The sequence below is a fragment of the Dipodomys merriami genome, unplaced genomic scaffold, assembly GCF_024711535.1.
Source record: "Dipodomys merriami isolate MVZ:Mamm:240054 unplaced genomic scaffold, mDipMer1.0.p SCAF_26, whole genome shotgun sequence".
Classification (NCBI taxonomy): domain Eukaryota; kingdom Metazoa; phylum Chordata; class Mammalia; order Rodentia; family Heteromyidae; genus Dipodomys; species Dipodomys merriami.
In genome coordinates, this window is record NW_027204048.1 from 18,007,853 (window position 1) to 18,020,747 (window position 12,895).

At 44.5% G+C, this 12,895-nt stretch overlaps 1 protein-coding gene across 4 annotated transcripts in view; it reads left to right on the forward strand.

Moving 5' to 3' along the window:
- Pcsk5 (proprotein convertase subtilisin/kexin type 5) overlaps positions 1-12,895 on the forward strand; it is a 394,004-nt gene that overhangs the window by 342,669 nt on the left and 38,440 nt on the right. For all 4 annotated transcript variants that reach the window (XM_070035766.1, XM_070035767.1, XM_070035769.1 and 1 more), the window contains exons 25-27: positions 8,140-8,182; positions 11,379-11,515; positions 12,603-12,803. In XM_070035766.1, coding sequence (XP_069891867.1) covers positions 8,140-8,182; positions 11,379-11,515; positions 12,603-12,803 — 381 coding nt within the window. The remainder of the gene's footprint in view (positions 1-8,139; positions 8,183-11,378; positions 11,516-12,602; positions 12,804-12,895) is intronic.

Consider the following 12,895-nt stretch of genomic DNA (forward strand, 5'->3'; position numbering starts at 1 on the left):
AAGAAAGAAAGAAAGAAAGAAAGAAAGAAAGAAAGAAAGAAAGAAAGAAAGGAAGGAAGGAAGGAAGGAAGGAAGAAAGAAAGAAAGAAAGAAAGAAAGAAAGAAAGAAAGAAAGAAAGAAAGAAAGAAAAGAAAAGAAAAGAAAGAAAAGAAAAGAAAAGAAAGAAAGAAAGAAAGAAAGGAAGGAAGGAAGGAAGGAAGGAAGGAAGAAAGAGAGGGGGAAGGAAGGAATGAAGGAAGGGAGGGAGGGAGGGAGGGAGGGAGGGAAGGAAGGAAGGAAGGGAGGGACAAAGGGAAGGAGGAAGGGAGGAAGGGAGGGAGGGAGGAAGGGAAGGAGGCACAGGAGAGGAAAGGAAAGGAAAGGAAAGAAAGGGAAGAAGGGAGGGAGTGAGGGAAAGGAAGGAAGGAAGGAAGAAAAGAGGGAGGGAGGGAGGGAAGGAACAAAGGGAAACATGAATGTACATACATCTGTTGTGAGCAATTGTGAAAGAATTAGCTAGGAATATTCATTCATTACCTCCACCTGCTAGGGACAGAGATGCAGGAAAATCCACCAACAGGCCTGGGAAGGTGGCTCAGTGGTAGAGCGCTTGCCTTGCATGCACAAGGTCCTGGGTTCAATTCCTCAGCATCACAGAAGCAGAAAAAGCTGGAAGTGGCACTGTGGCTCAAGTGGTAGAGCACTAGCTTTGAGCTGAAGAGCTGAGGGATAGTGCCCAGACCCAGTGTTCAGGCCCCATGACCACCACCACCAACAACAAAAAATCCCCCAACAGCTGGCTTGTTGTATCTTCCCTTGTTGGAACCAGTGAACTTGGAAAGCGGTAGATCCAGGAAGGGCCCAGCTCTCACTGAGCCAGCATGTGCAGAGCACGATTTCCATCGCTTACTCATATCCCTTCTACTGCCATGCCTCTCCTCACGCTTGTGCCCAACGGCCTGCCGTGCATCTATAGCGCTGCAAATCCAAATACTGATCCATGGACACCCTCGAGGATAAAATGATCAAAAACATCCACAGTCCAGACCCCCTAATCAAATGCTTCAGACCTCAGCTTCACCGAACCTTCCAGAAAAAAAAAAGAAAATTCTGTTTTCAAGGCTGTCAGAAGATGCATTTTATATTTGAACGTTAATTCAAATTAACGTTCAAATGCAAAATGCTCCGTGAAAAGCATATTTGAATTATTACTTCTTAGTGTTATTTGAGGCTTAAAATTAGTTGCACTCTTCGGGCATATAAATCTCCTACTCAATTCATTATCCTCTGGTGGATACAGGAATGTCAGCAACTCTTCTGCAAATGTGTACGGAGTCATCCAGTAACTAACTAAGCACGTATTTACTCCGGGGGCATATGGGTTATTGACAAGCTGCTTCCTTATCTCTGAAAACACTTCCAGGGCTGGCTATGTCCTCAAGGGAGCAGAGGGACACTTGTGTGGGGTGTAAGCACAGGACAGACATGGTGGAAGAATGGCTGGCCCCAGAGGCGGCCCCTGGTGCCGCTACCAAGTCTAGACACAGCCAAGAATCACTCCACTTCATCTGCCTTCTTTGCAAAGTACTAACAGAAGATACAAATTTTACAACTGAATTTTAGGATGGGAGACATGAATCAAGTGATAGAATACTTGCCTAACAAGTACACTCAAATCTCAGTATCACACACACACACACACACACACACACATAACAAAGAAAGTAGTTCTGTATGTGCATGTGTGTGTGTGCGCGCATGGATGTATGCATGCATGTGTGCATGTGTGCTGGTACCAGGGCTGGAACTCAAGGCCTGGCTGCCATCCCTTAGCTTTTGTGCTCAAGGCTGGTGCTCTACCATTTGAGCCACAACTCCACTTCTGACTTTTGGGGGATTAGTTGGAGATAAGAGTCTCATAGATTTTCCTGGCTGGCTTGGTTTCAAACTGCGGTCCTCAGATCTCAGCCTCCTGAGTAGCTAGGATTACAGGCATGAGCCACTGATCTCCATCAAAAGTCAATTTTTCCCATGGAGTTTGTTGTTGTTGTTGTTGTTTTAATTCTGGCACTGTTTGAGCCATGCTCTGGAAAAGCTGTCTCAAATTCCTAGGTTCAAGCAAACCTTCTGCCTTAGCATCCTAAGTAGCCAGAATTACCGGAATGTACTATTAGATCCAGCTTTTTGCTTTGCTTAAAAAACTCATTTCATTCTAATGAATTCTGTAACACATATCTATTGAGAAAACACAGAAATGTATACTTACATAATATACACATAAACTTGGGCTTTTCTTTTTTGGCAAAGGCACACACACACACACACACACACACACACAGATACACATACAGATCATACACGTGCACATAGCTATGCATTTTTATCATCCATTTCACGTGGCTTACCGTGGATACGCTTCCATGCACTCAGTACTCTTGGGAAACAAAAAGTTAATGGCTATCAGCTTGTTTTACATAAATTTGTTCTGAGGAACAAACTCATGTATTAAAATTATAAAGGATGTAGAGAGGTGGGGAAAGTGGAATCTAATTAAATAATCAACACTTCGATTCATTGTTCACTTTTCTCCTAACCTGAAAATGCTAGGTGAGCAACTTAATTAGAACCAAATAGCCTACCGTGTAGGAAATAAGCAAGAACCGGAAGCCAAATACAGGAAAGTTCTTGCAAAAATACAGATGAGTAACTCCAACAGAAAACCAGTCTTCTGGATGTAATGTTAATATATATTATAATACACACACGCACATATATATATATATAGAAAGGGTTTTTCATGGTCAAATATGAAGTCCATAGCTCAGCTGTGGCATTTTGTTGGCTGAGTCAATGGTCTCCAAAGAGATCTCCAGAATAATCCATTTGACTACAGAAAAAAAATATGTTCACATGTTCACAGGGGGTTTTTTTGTATTATCCTCTTAAATTTCCTAATAAACTTACTTTTTAAAAACAGGTGCGAGGGCTGGGAAGGTGGCTCAGTGGTAAAGCGCTTGCCTTGCATGCCTGAGGCCCTGGGTTCTATTCCTCAGCACCACATAAGCAAAAGGAAAAAAGCCGGAAGTGGCACTGTGGCTCAAATGGTAGAGCACTAGCCTTGAGCTGAAGAGCTGAGGGACAGTGTCCAGGCCCAGAGTTCAGCCCCCATGCTAGACCCAAAAAAAACAAAACAAAACATAAAAACAGGTGCAAACACTCATGCACTAGCACATAATACCTATTAATTAGTACATAATAAATATTAATAATATCCAAACATTTATGCACACATATGCATTATAGGTACATGCTAATTTTCTAATCCAATGGGGTGATCAGCCAAAAGGATGGACAGTATGACTGACTTCCATTATTGATGGAGTTTGGAGTGTGATTGGGGTTGAACTCTAGGAAGGATGAAGGGGGTATTGGACTGGTCTAACCCTTTGCCTGAGTGTGGTAGACACTGGCTAAGATGTAGCTAGGGAATTTAACAAGAGCTCCGAGACGATTGCACCAAGGAAGATGACTGGGCCAAAAGGTTGAGACCAAAAGGTTGGGGAAAGCAAGCATGCAGGTTGTGTTACTACAATAAAATAGATGATATTTTATGAAATACCGACGTGGTCTTAGAGAACCAAGGTAGAAGGAACTTAAGGACTCTGGAACTTAAGAGACTGTGGGGAGTGAAGGCTTGGATTCTCTCAAGAGTCCAACTATAATATGTCAGTCTACCATCACAGGCAGTAGTCTTCAAGTAGGCTTCAAGAGAGAATAACAGGAAGGTCTCGGTAGCATGGGATGGTAGCAGAGGTCCTACAAGCTTGGAGGAAATAGCCAAAGGTAGAGTAAGAACACCCCAAAATCACCTTTCACCCACTGTTTGCCGGTCCATTCTGCCTCAATATCATATCTAATCCATGACTGGTGTAAGCGCAGATAGATATTCTATGATTTTTTCACGTCTGCCTGAAGGCTCTGACTTTCTTCACTTTCTCTAAATGAAACATAAACATGCAAGAAGAGCAATCAAATCATCAAAAAGCAGATTAAAGGCATTTGAGCTTGTGTGTATCCTTAGTGACAGAACCTAAAGTTTATTTGAAGCATGAAAATAAATCCCTCTCTTCTGGATGTGTTTGAATGTTGAGCGCCCTTGGCGCTGGTTTACTTCCATATTGAACGGGGAAGGCTGCGGGTATCTGCAAGAACATGGTGGATGTCATTGACCACCACGGGCTGTGGAGAGAAGGGTCAGGGCTTCTTTGGGGGCAGAGGCCTTGTGATGATTCCGCAAGGACACCGTGCAAAGGTAACTCAGAGGATCAGGCGAAGCTCTCCACAGATACTAGACACTCGAGTTCTGCCCAGCCCAGCCCTTTCCCACAAGACATCAAGAACAAATTTCTCTCAAGAAACAAAGGCTGGCCCCCATCTTGAGCAGGCCCCTGCCCGTTACGTGTGCTCTTAGCAGCAATGTGAGCAGCCAGAAGCCAGTCACTCGAAGGCTTGGTTTCCTAAACGTGTGAGGCTCGCGTTGAATTCTGACAGATCAAACTCGACTCTCTCAGCTCCAACATTTGACAAGATCAAATAACCAAAACTAGGACTCTAGACACTCGCACAAAGAGAGACCGAACGAGGGTGCTCTTGGGGGAAAAGCACAAAGGCGCAGTGATAGACCGTGTGCCTCTGATCGGAGAAAGTGATAGTGAAATGAAACCTAGGAAATGGAAACAAGAGGTTATTTTCTTTGTTGTTGTTGTTGTTTTCTTTTCTTCTTGCCTTGTTTGTTCATTTATCTGTCTCTAGGAGAGTAAGGAGGGGCAGAGAAATGGAGGGACAAAGGGTGAACAAACTATGTTGAAAATGAACGATAGCATTTGTGAATAGGGATGGGCGAGGAAAGCTGGGAGAGTGTGGGAAGGGTGAATTGTAGTCATGACTTGTGAAGTGGTAACCTCTCTCTATATCACCTTTATAACAACAATAAAAAAAATTGTAAACCGTCAACATCCTGCTTTAGATACCACATTCCAAGATAATTAACTATCTCCACTCCCCTCACAGACAGGAGAAGCCAGGAAAAATCATCTTTTCCCTTAAGCTACCCCACCTTTCCATCTGAATGCCCTGTTGACTTAGAGTCAAGTTTTAGGTTTGGGATTGTTACCTTTTTCTTAATCCTGTAACAGCTGCCTCTCAGTGGTCAAGCTAAATCCATTTAGCTCATGTCTGACTAGTGGGTCTTATGGAGTGGAAATATCTTTTTAAAAATTATAATTCTTGTTCTTTAGAACAACTGGTGATAATGAGAAAAGCTAATGGGCATTCATAATCTGTTAGAAGGCACATTTCCTGGCATATGCATTATTTATGTGGGCAAATTGTTGTAAAGGTACCAAGTTCACGGGTACCATTGGACTGGAAGAGTCCCTGAACTCGGGGTGATATTGCTATGCACATTTGTGAGGTTTGATTCTGTTTAATATTCTCATCAGTGACCTGTTTCAAAGACCCGAGAGCAAACTCATTAAGATCCTAGAGGGGACAGATGACCAGAACATTAAAGAAGAGAAACAGACTTGCCCAGGTCCTTGCCAAATTAGCAAAACCATCTAAGTCAAAGATACTGGTCAGGGACAGAGAGAGAAAAGTTAGCTGCCAAAATGCAAGTTATTTAGAAAAATTGAGAAGACTGTAGACGCAAAAATTTACTCATCACAAGAAATGAACAAGCCTTAAAGAAAACTGGGGCCTCTGTCCCCTTAAAAGGGATTTAGAAGCACAAAGTTCTCCCCAGGATTTCTAAGAATGTCAGGGAACTTTTCTTTCTCACAAGCCTCTCTAGCTGGGAATTTCTGCCTCCTCATAATTAGCTTGATTGGGGGCTTATTTTGCTACCCAATTTTGACCCAGCATTTGTTTTGATGCAAAAATTTTGTTTTGCTTTCGTTTTTGTTTTTGTTTTGTTTTTGTTCCAGTCCTAGGGCTTGAACTCACAGCCTGGATATGGTCCCTGAGCTTTTTTGCTCGAGGTGAGTGCTCTTACCACTTGAGCCACGTCTCCACTTCTAGCTTTTTGGTGGTCAATTGGACATAAGAGTTTCATGGACTTTCCTTCCTGAGCTGGCTTCAAACCATGATCCTCAGATCTCAGGCTCCTAATTAGGTAGGATTAAAGGTGACCCAAACATTTTTTTCAATGGTTTGCTTTTCATGAGCAAATCATATTCTCTTGCACAAGGGTCTTTCTATCTCTATGATGATCTTGCCTCTCACACAATGCTTCCAGCTAAACTTCTACCCCAAGGAGTTCAACAATTCATCTCCTAAGTGTACAGGTAACTCACTAAGAGAAATTCTGGAAACATCTGTGAAGACAAGCCTATTAACATCTGTACTACCTGACAAAGATAAATGTGGTTGGGCACAGGTGGCTTCTTATACTAGGCTTTCTCCTAGTGACTCAAGAGGCTGACTTCTGCACTACTGGTTCAAAGCCAACCTGGACAGACAAATCAGAGAGACTCTTATCTCCGATTAACCAGCAAAAAGTTGTAAGTGGAGCTGTGGTTCAAGTGGTAGAGCAAAAAAGCCAAATGAGACACAAGGCCCTGAGATCACACCCTAATTTCAGTGCAAAAAAAAAATAACAAAATAACAACAACAACAGATGATCATGACAAAGTCATAAGCTAGCAATATATCGCCAGGGGTCAGCAAACTGTTTCTATGAAGAAGCAGGTCCTAAAGATTTCATCCATTGTTGCAAGTACCGCACACTGATACGGTAGCATGAAGCATCCATACATAGCGTATGAATGAATGGGCAAAGCGGGATTAGGCCCTGGGTTGGATCATAGATTCTCCACTTCTACTGGACTCATTAGAATCTTTGACTTCAAGGAGTCCTAGTAATTATCTTGTCTCACCGACTCATTTTATAACCGCGAAACGGGAGCCCAGAAAGTGCCATGATGTGTGTGCAAGTTCACAAGACAAAGCCTGGGTTAAATTTTCAAGCTAGAAACAGACTACCCAGTTCTCAACCTCGTACCCTTTCTGCTACTAGGCTGTTACCAGTTCCAGGAGGTTCTGGGGGTGCCTCTTCTAGAAATCATGCCACCTTAACTGTTGGTGTGATGCATGTGTTGTTTTCTGGGCAAGATAGAGTGGAATCATCTTACAACCACCCTGGAAAGAGCCAAGACAAGCGTGGACTAAATCAGGTGGGGGCGAGGCTATCTGCCCTGCGAAAGGCAGAGTTTGAGTGTGAGGGAAGGGTGACATTGTCCAAAAAGAAACGTACCCTTTACCTGACTTTCATAACTGTCACCCCTCTGGACATCACCTGTATAATAACAATTTAAAAATAAATAAATAAAAGGCAGACTTCGAAAAAACCAGAGTAGGACCCAGAATAGATTTAAAAGGACATTTGTGCTCAAAGCTCTAAGGACATGGTTTTAGTTGGCTTAAATGAAGTTAAGGGTGACAGAAAAATCTTTACCTACCAAGAAGACTGGCTTGAGGTGACACAGCTGTTTTTCACGTCCAATCCAAATGGGAAGAGCAGAACTGGACTGTAGATCAGATCACAGGAAGACCTGACCGAGGTACTTAGAAAGCTCACAGTGAGAGGAAGGGGCAGAATTCTCTTTTTTCCTAAGCAGATCTGAGAGTTGATATCTTCCAGGCAGGGGAAGGCAGGAAGGAGGTTGGTTGGTTGGTCTGCTTGTCCGTTTGTAGTGTTGAGGTGTGAACCCAGTCTGTTTCACATGCAAGGTAAACATCAAGAGCTACGCTGTCCCACAACTTTGAGGTCAGGAGCTTCTTAATGGGGACAGTGGTTGAGCTGTAATTTGAAGACCCAGTAGCATAAGGCCTATCCTTCCTTGAAACTTGGGGCCAAGATTTTTATAAGGCCTCTTATTTTACTACCTTTGATAAAGCTAAATCACAGTGTACTTCTTGTTACTAATTAAAAATGGTGCAATCTGTTCAAATATCAGTTCTGGGCAGTACCTTTCATAAAACTGTCTTAGAAAATTATCTGTCTCCAGCCACAATTTTTCCAAAGTCCTTTTTTCCTCTCTCTCTCCAAATAAGACACTCCTGGTGATTATAATTTTTCATTATCCTAATTTTTTTTCCAGATGATCCTGGAGGCTGTACCTTCTGTGCTGTGGGGTATTACATGTAAGTCTGGCTTTATTTTTTTCCCCTTTCCTGACACTAACTTTTCTGCAGTTTAAGCATTACTGACTTAATCCTAAATCCAGTGATTAAAGCAGAGGCCCTGCAGGCTGAAGCAGCTCCGTTCTATGGGCTCATTAATATAAGCAATTCTTGGATTCAGCAATGAGAGCCCAGCTGTTTCTTGACTCGAAAGGAGGCCTTCTCTTGATCCTGGAAGTCATCCAACCTGACACTGGTGTCTAGCAATCTTGCCATGAGTTACCAAAATTCACATCTTGTCATTTATGGACAGACCTTAATCATGTAGCCAACCCCGAGTCAACTGATTCCAAATGTCACTAGGGAGACCTCGTGTCCTTAACTGGAGTCAGACACTCCAGGGGAAAGCCAGGCGCCATATTAGCTCTTAGTCTCCCCCACACACACCAAGTAAAGGGAGACAGACCATCAGGTTCAATAAAACACAGATAACCATTCACCCCAAAGGTTTCTAATAAAAACCTACAAAACTCAAAGATGTAGTGTTTCGATGACGCTTCTTTCCCCAAACTACTCTCCCTTCCAGCTTGCCTTGCCTATCCCGGGGGGGGGGGGGGGGGAAACTAAGAAAAACAGAGATGGAAGAGAAAGACAGGCCCAGGAGATTCTACTGCATAGGCTAGCCAGTGACTCAGAGTGCTGTGAGTTCTGGGATCTCCACCTGTCATGTGCACTTCCATCAAACGTCTCAGGAGCAGGAGAAAAAAGGCAGAGAAGGAAAACTCAGGGAGGTGCTAGTTCCCCACACGCTGCCCAGAGGCTAGTAGCAGGTGCATATCCAGGCCATCCTTGCTTCCATGGGTCACTTCCTCTTGGCACCAGACTGCCCTTTTCTCCATCACCTTCTAGGAGCTGAGAATGGGTAGAGAAGGAAAAAACAGGTGAAGACAATGAAAGGGTGAGGAAAACCCAAAATAGCAAAAACAAAATGTTGAGTTCACTTTATGATTACTGATGCAGCACACTTTAGTGGAAATTCTTGGGACCAGAAGTGTTTCAGATTTGTTTTAATGCTTTGCTATGTTTGTGTGTGTATGTGTAATGATATAGTAAATCTAACACCGAATTTATTGTTTACATAGAGCCTGGAGATAATGCTTTGACACATCTGAAACAATTCTGTACATGGAGAAAACCTCATGGTCACTGTGGAATTTTTCACTTAGAGTATCCTATAATTACTCAGAAAGTTTTGAATTTGGGAGCCTTTCATAGTTCAGACTTTTAGACTAACCCTGTATTTTGTCTGAAGGTTTTAATTCGACTCTTCTAGAGTATCTGGGTCCTAAATCACTGCCCTCCTGACCCACTGATTTAAATTATCGCTCCATTTGAACATTGAAGGTTGGGTACAGAAGCAGCACCTGTTATTATATTATATGATCGAACAGCTGACATTTCATAAGCAGAGTGATTTGTCAGCATTTTCATAGTCGACATAACTACGGGTCCCCCCAGGCAGAAACACATGACAGAAAGTTTCCATGGGTCAGGGCACACAAAGTGTTTCTTGAAGAACAAGGAAAGCATAGACACAAGTTTAAGAAACAATTGTGACGGAAGCAAGTGAGCACTTCTCTTCTTTGTTCCTGTTATAGCTCTTCATCCCTCCAGCCTAACACTGCCCTGCTTTTCTTCATCTTGACCCCAAGTATACCTCTCACCGCGCCTGCTTCCTCTGTCACCAAACAGCATCCTCTGCGAAATGTGGTGACAATCCAACCAAGCTCACAGCTCCCTAACGAGCACATTCCATGAAGTCCTTTGCAAGTGAAATGCACCGAAATAACATGTCCCAATGCCTCTTGGGTACACCCTGAGATAGCTGTTTCAAGAAAGACACATGTATAAGGCCCAGCACCTGTGGCTCACGCCTGTAATCCTACCCAGCCCAGGCAGAAAAACCCTCAAGACTTCATTTCCAAACTAACTAGCCAAATGCAACACTGGAGGCATGGCTCACGTGGTAGAGCACCACATTTATAACCACTAGGATATTTAGAACTTTTGAATACAGCCGATCAAATGTCGTGCACTGGAAGTGCTTAAAGGAGAAATGCTGTTGTCTCCCCTGATACCTTCCTGAAGCTTCAAAATTCATCAAAAGGCATTCCCACATCCCTCCAGATAAGCCTGCAAGGCGATGGGGTGTGAATTACGTCATTTGGGTTTATGATGAGAATAATAGATAATATGTGCAAGAATGCATTGATGTGAGCTGCATAAGCTATCTGTTCACACCGATTTTGGTAAAAATCCTAGTGTCTCCCTTAGCTCTATTTTGAGTTCTCCTATCAAAAGTTTCAAGAGAAGCCGCGTATGGGTGGCTCACGCCTGTCATCCTAGCTACTCAGGAGGCTGAGATCTGAGGATCATGGTTCAAAGCCAGCCCCGGCAGGGAAGTCTGTGAGACTCTTCTCTCCAATAAACCACCAGAAAACTGGAAGTCGTGCTGTGGCTCAAGTGGTACAGCATTTGTCTTGAGCTGAAGAGCTGAGGAACAGAGCCCAGGCCCAGAGTTCAAGCCCCACAACCTACCCCCCCCCAAAAAAAAAATGAAAAGAAAGAATAGCTAACCTGTGTACAGATTTAAATGAGCTGATTCTGAACACATCATCAAGACTCTATAAATCACTATTAGTCACCTACTTCTCCCAGAACCCCTTTTTAACTAAAGGACCCCAGAAATCCACAAGGAGGTGATCAATGGTTTGGTTGATAGGGCAGGCCACATCAAGTTCAAGATTCCTCCCTTAGGATCCAATTAGCCACTTCTGATTTTTAAAAATGCTGCATAAAGCCACACGCTGCTGGTGAGTCACACCTGTGATCCTAGCTACTCAGGAGACCGAGGTCTGAGGATTGTGTTTCAAAGCCAGCCAGGGCAGGAGAGTCTGGGAGACTCTTATCTCCAATGAGCCACCAGAAAACCTGAAGTAGAATAGCTCAAGTAGGTCGAGAGCACTAGCTTTGAACGAAAAAGCCAAGTAAGAGCACCACATCCCAAGTTCAAGTCCCAGCATCGGCATGTGTGTGCGCACTCACGCACACACGCACGCGCGCACACACACACACACATACACACACACCCCTATGAGGTCAAGTTAGGACTGGTAAGACCATTATCTCATAGAAGAAACGGATTTGTCTCTTCTAGGTTTGAACACCATTGTTATAAAACCTGCCCAGAGAAGACCTTCCGGGAAGGGTGGACATGCCGATCCTGCAGCCCTCACTGCGGCAGCTGTGACCAGAACGAGTGCTACTGGTGTGCGGATGGCTTCTTCCTCTCAGGTGAGCCAGAGAACAGAATGGCCCCCACCAGGACAAGGCGGGGCGGGGCTCCTCTCCCCGGTTCTGTGGTTGGTCTCCACGGTCTGTATGCAGGACTCTCAGGAGTTTCAGATCAAAGGAGGAATTTTAATTTGGCTTGACAATATACACTAGTCAGAGCTACTTCCTTCTGAAGTTAGGACTGAAGCCTAGCGCATGTCCCACCGATGAATCTCAAATATCTCCAAGACAAAGGAAGCAAGAGGAAGCTGGGGTATAGAGCAACCATTAGGAGGGTACCTGAAGATAAATGCTTTGGAATTTAAGTCACCTGGCAAGGTCAGGTGACTAATAGAGATCATTCATATGCACAGCCGCTGCCAGTACCTGGCCTTGAACTCAGGGCCTGGGTGCTGTCCCTTAGCTTTCTTTGCTCAAGGCTGGCACTCTACCACTTGAGCCACATTTCCACTTCCGGTTTTCTGGCGGTTAATTGGAGATAAGAGTCTCATGGACTTTTCAGCCTGGGCTGGCTTCCAACTACGACCCCCACATCTCAGCCTCCTGAGTAGTCAGGATTACTGCCATGAATCACTGGTGCCCAACCCCAATATGGGGCTCTTAATTGATTCTCTTTCTTACTCACAGCTGGCGCACTAGATTTTGCTGATTGCTATTTTTTTTTTGAGGTGGAGTCTCATGGACTTCTTTTCCTAGGCTGGCTTTGAACATCCAACCTCCAGATGTCCATCCACTGAGTAACTAAGCTGACAGCCACGAGGTTCCCAAGAGCAGCTTGATAGATTCATTTTATTTGCCCGATTCAAGGCGGCCACAGTTCTTAAGTCCTTATTCAAAGCTGCTTATCCTTTAAGATGATGGCCAATTTAAATTCTCCCCTGAAAGAGGGCTTCAGTGAAGTGCTCACTTTATGAAAATACATTCCTTCACTGAAATGGGCCGAAAAGAAAAGAGAAAAATCTTGATTTCTTTCAATTCAACAAGCGCAGTCACCCGTGTTCCTGAGACTGTCTCCAGGCCTCTTCCTGCGCCCGGCGTGGCTGCCCGAGGCCTGCCCTCAGCACTCCCTCCCTGTGTTCCGACCCAGGTGGCGGCTGCGTGCAGCAATGCGGGCCTGGCTTCTACACTGACCCGGAGGTGGGAGTCTGTGAGCCCTGTCACCACACCTGCTCGGCCTGCACCGGCCGGGGCTCCCACGAATGCACCGGCTGTGGCGATGGGCTGCAGCTGCATCTGGGGATGTGCCTGCCGCCCGCCCGGGCCCAGGCGGAAGGCGAGCTGGGGAATGGTAAGTGCAGTCCTGCTCTTCAGCACCTGCTTCCCATAGATCCCACAGGTCTAACCTGAGAATCAAGGTGTGGCCTGCTCCCTAAGTTAAAC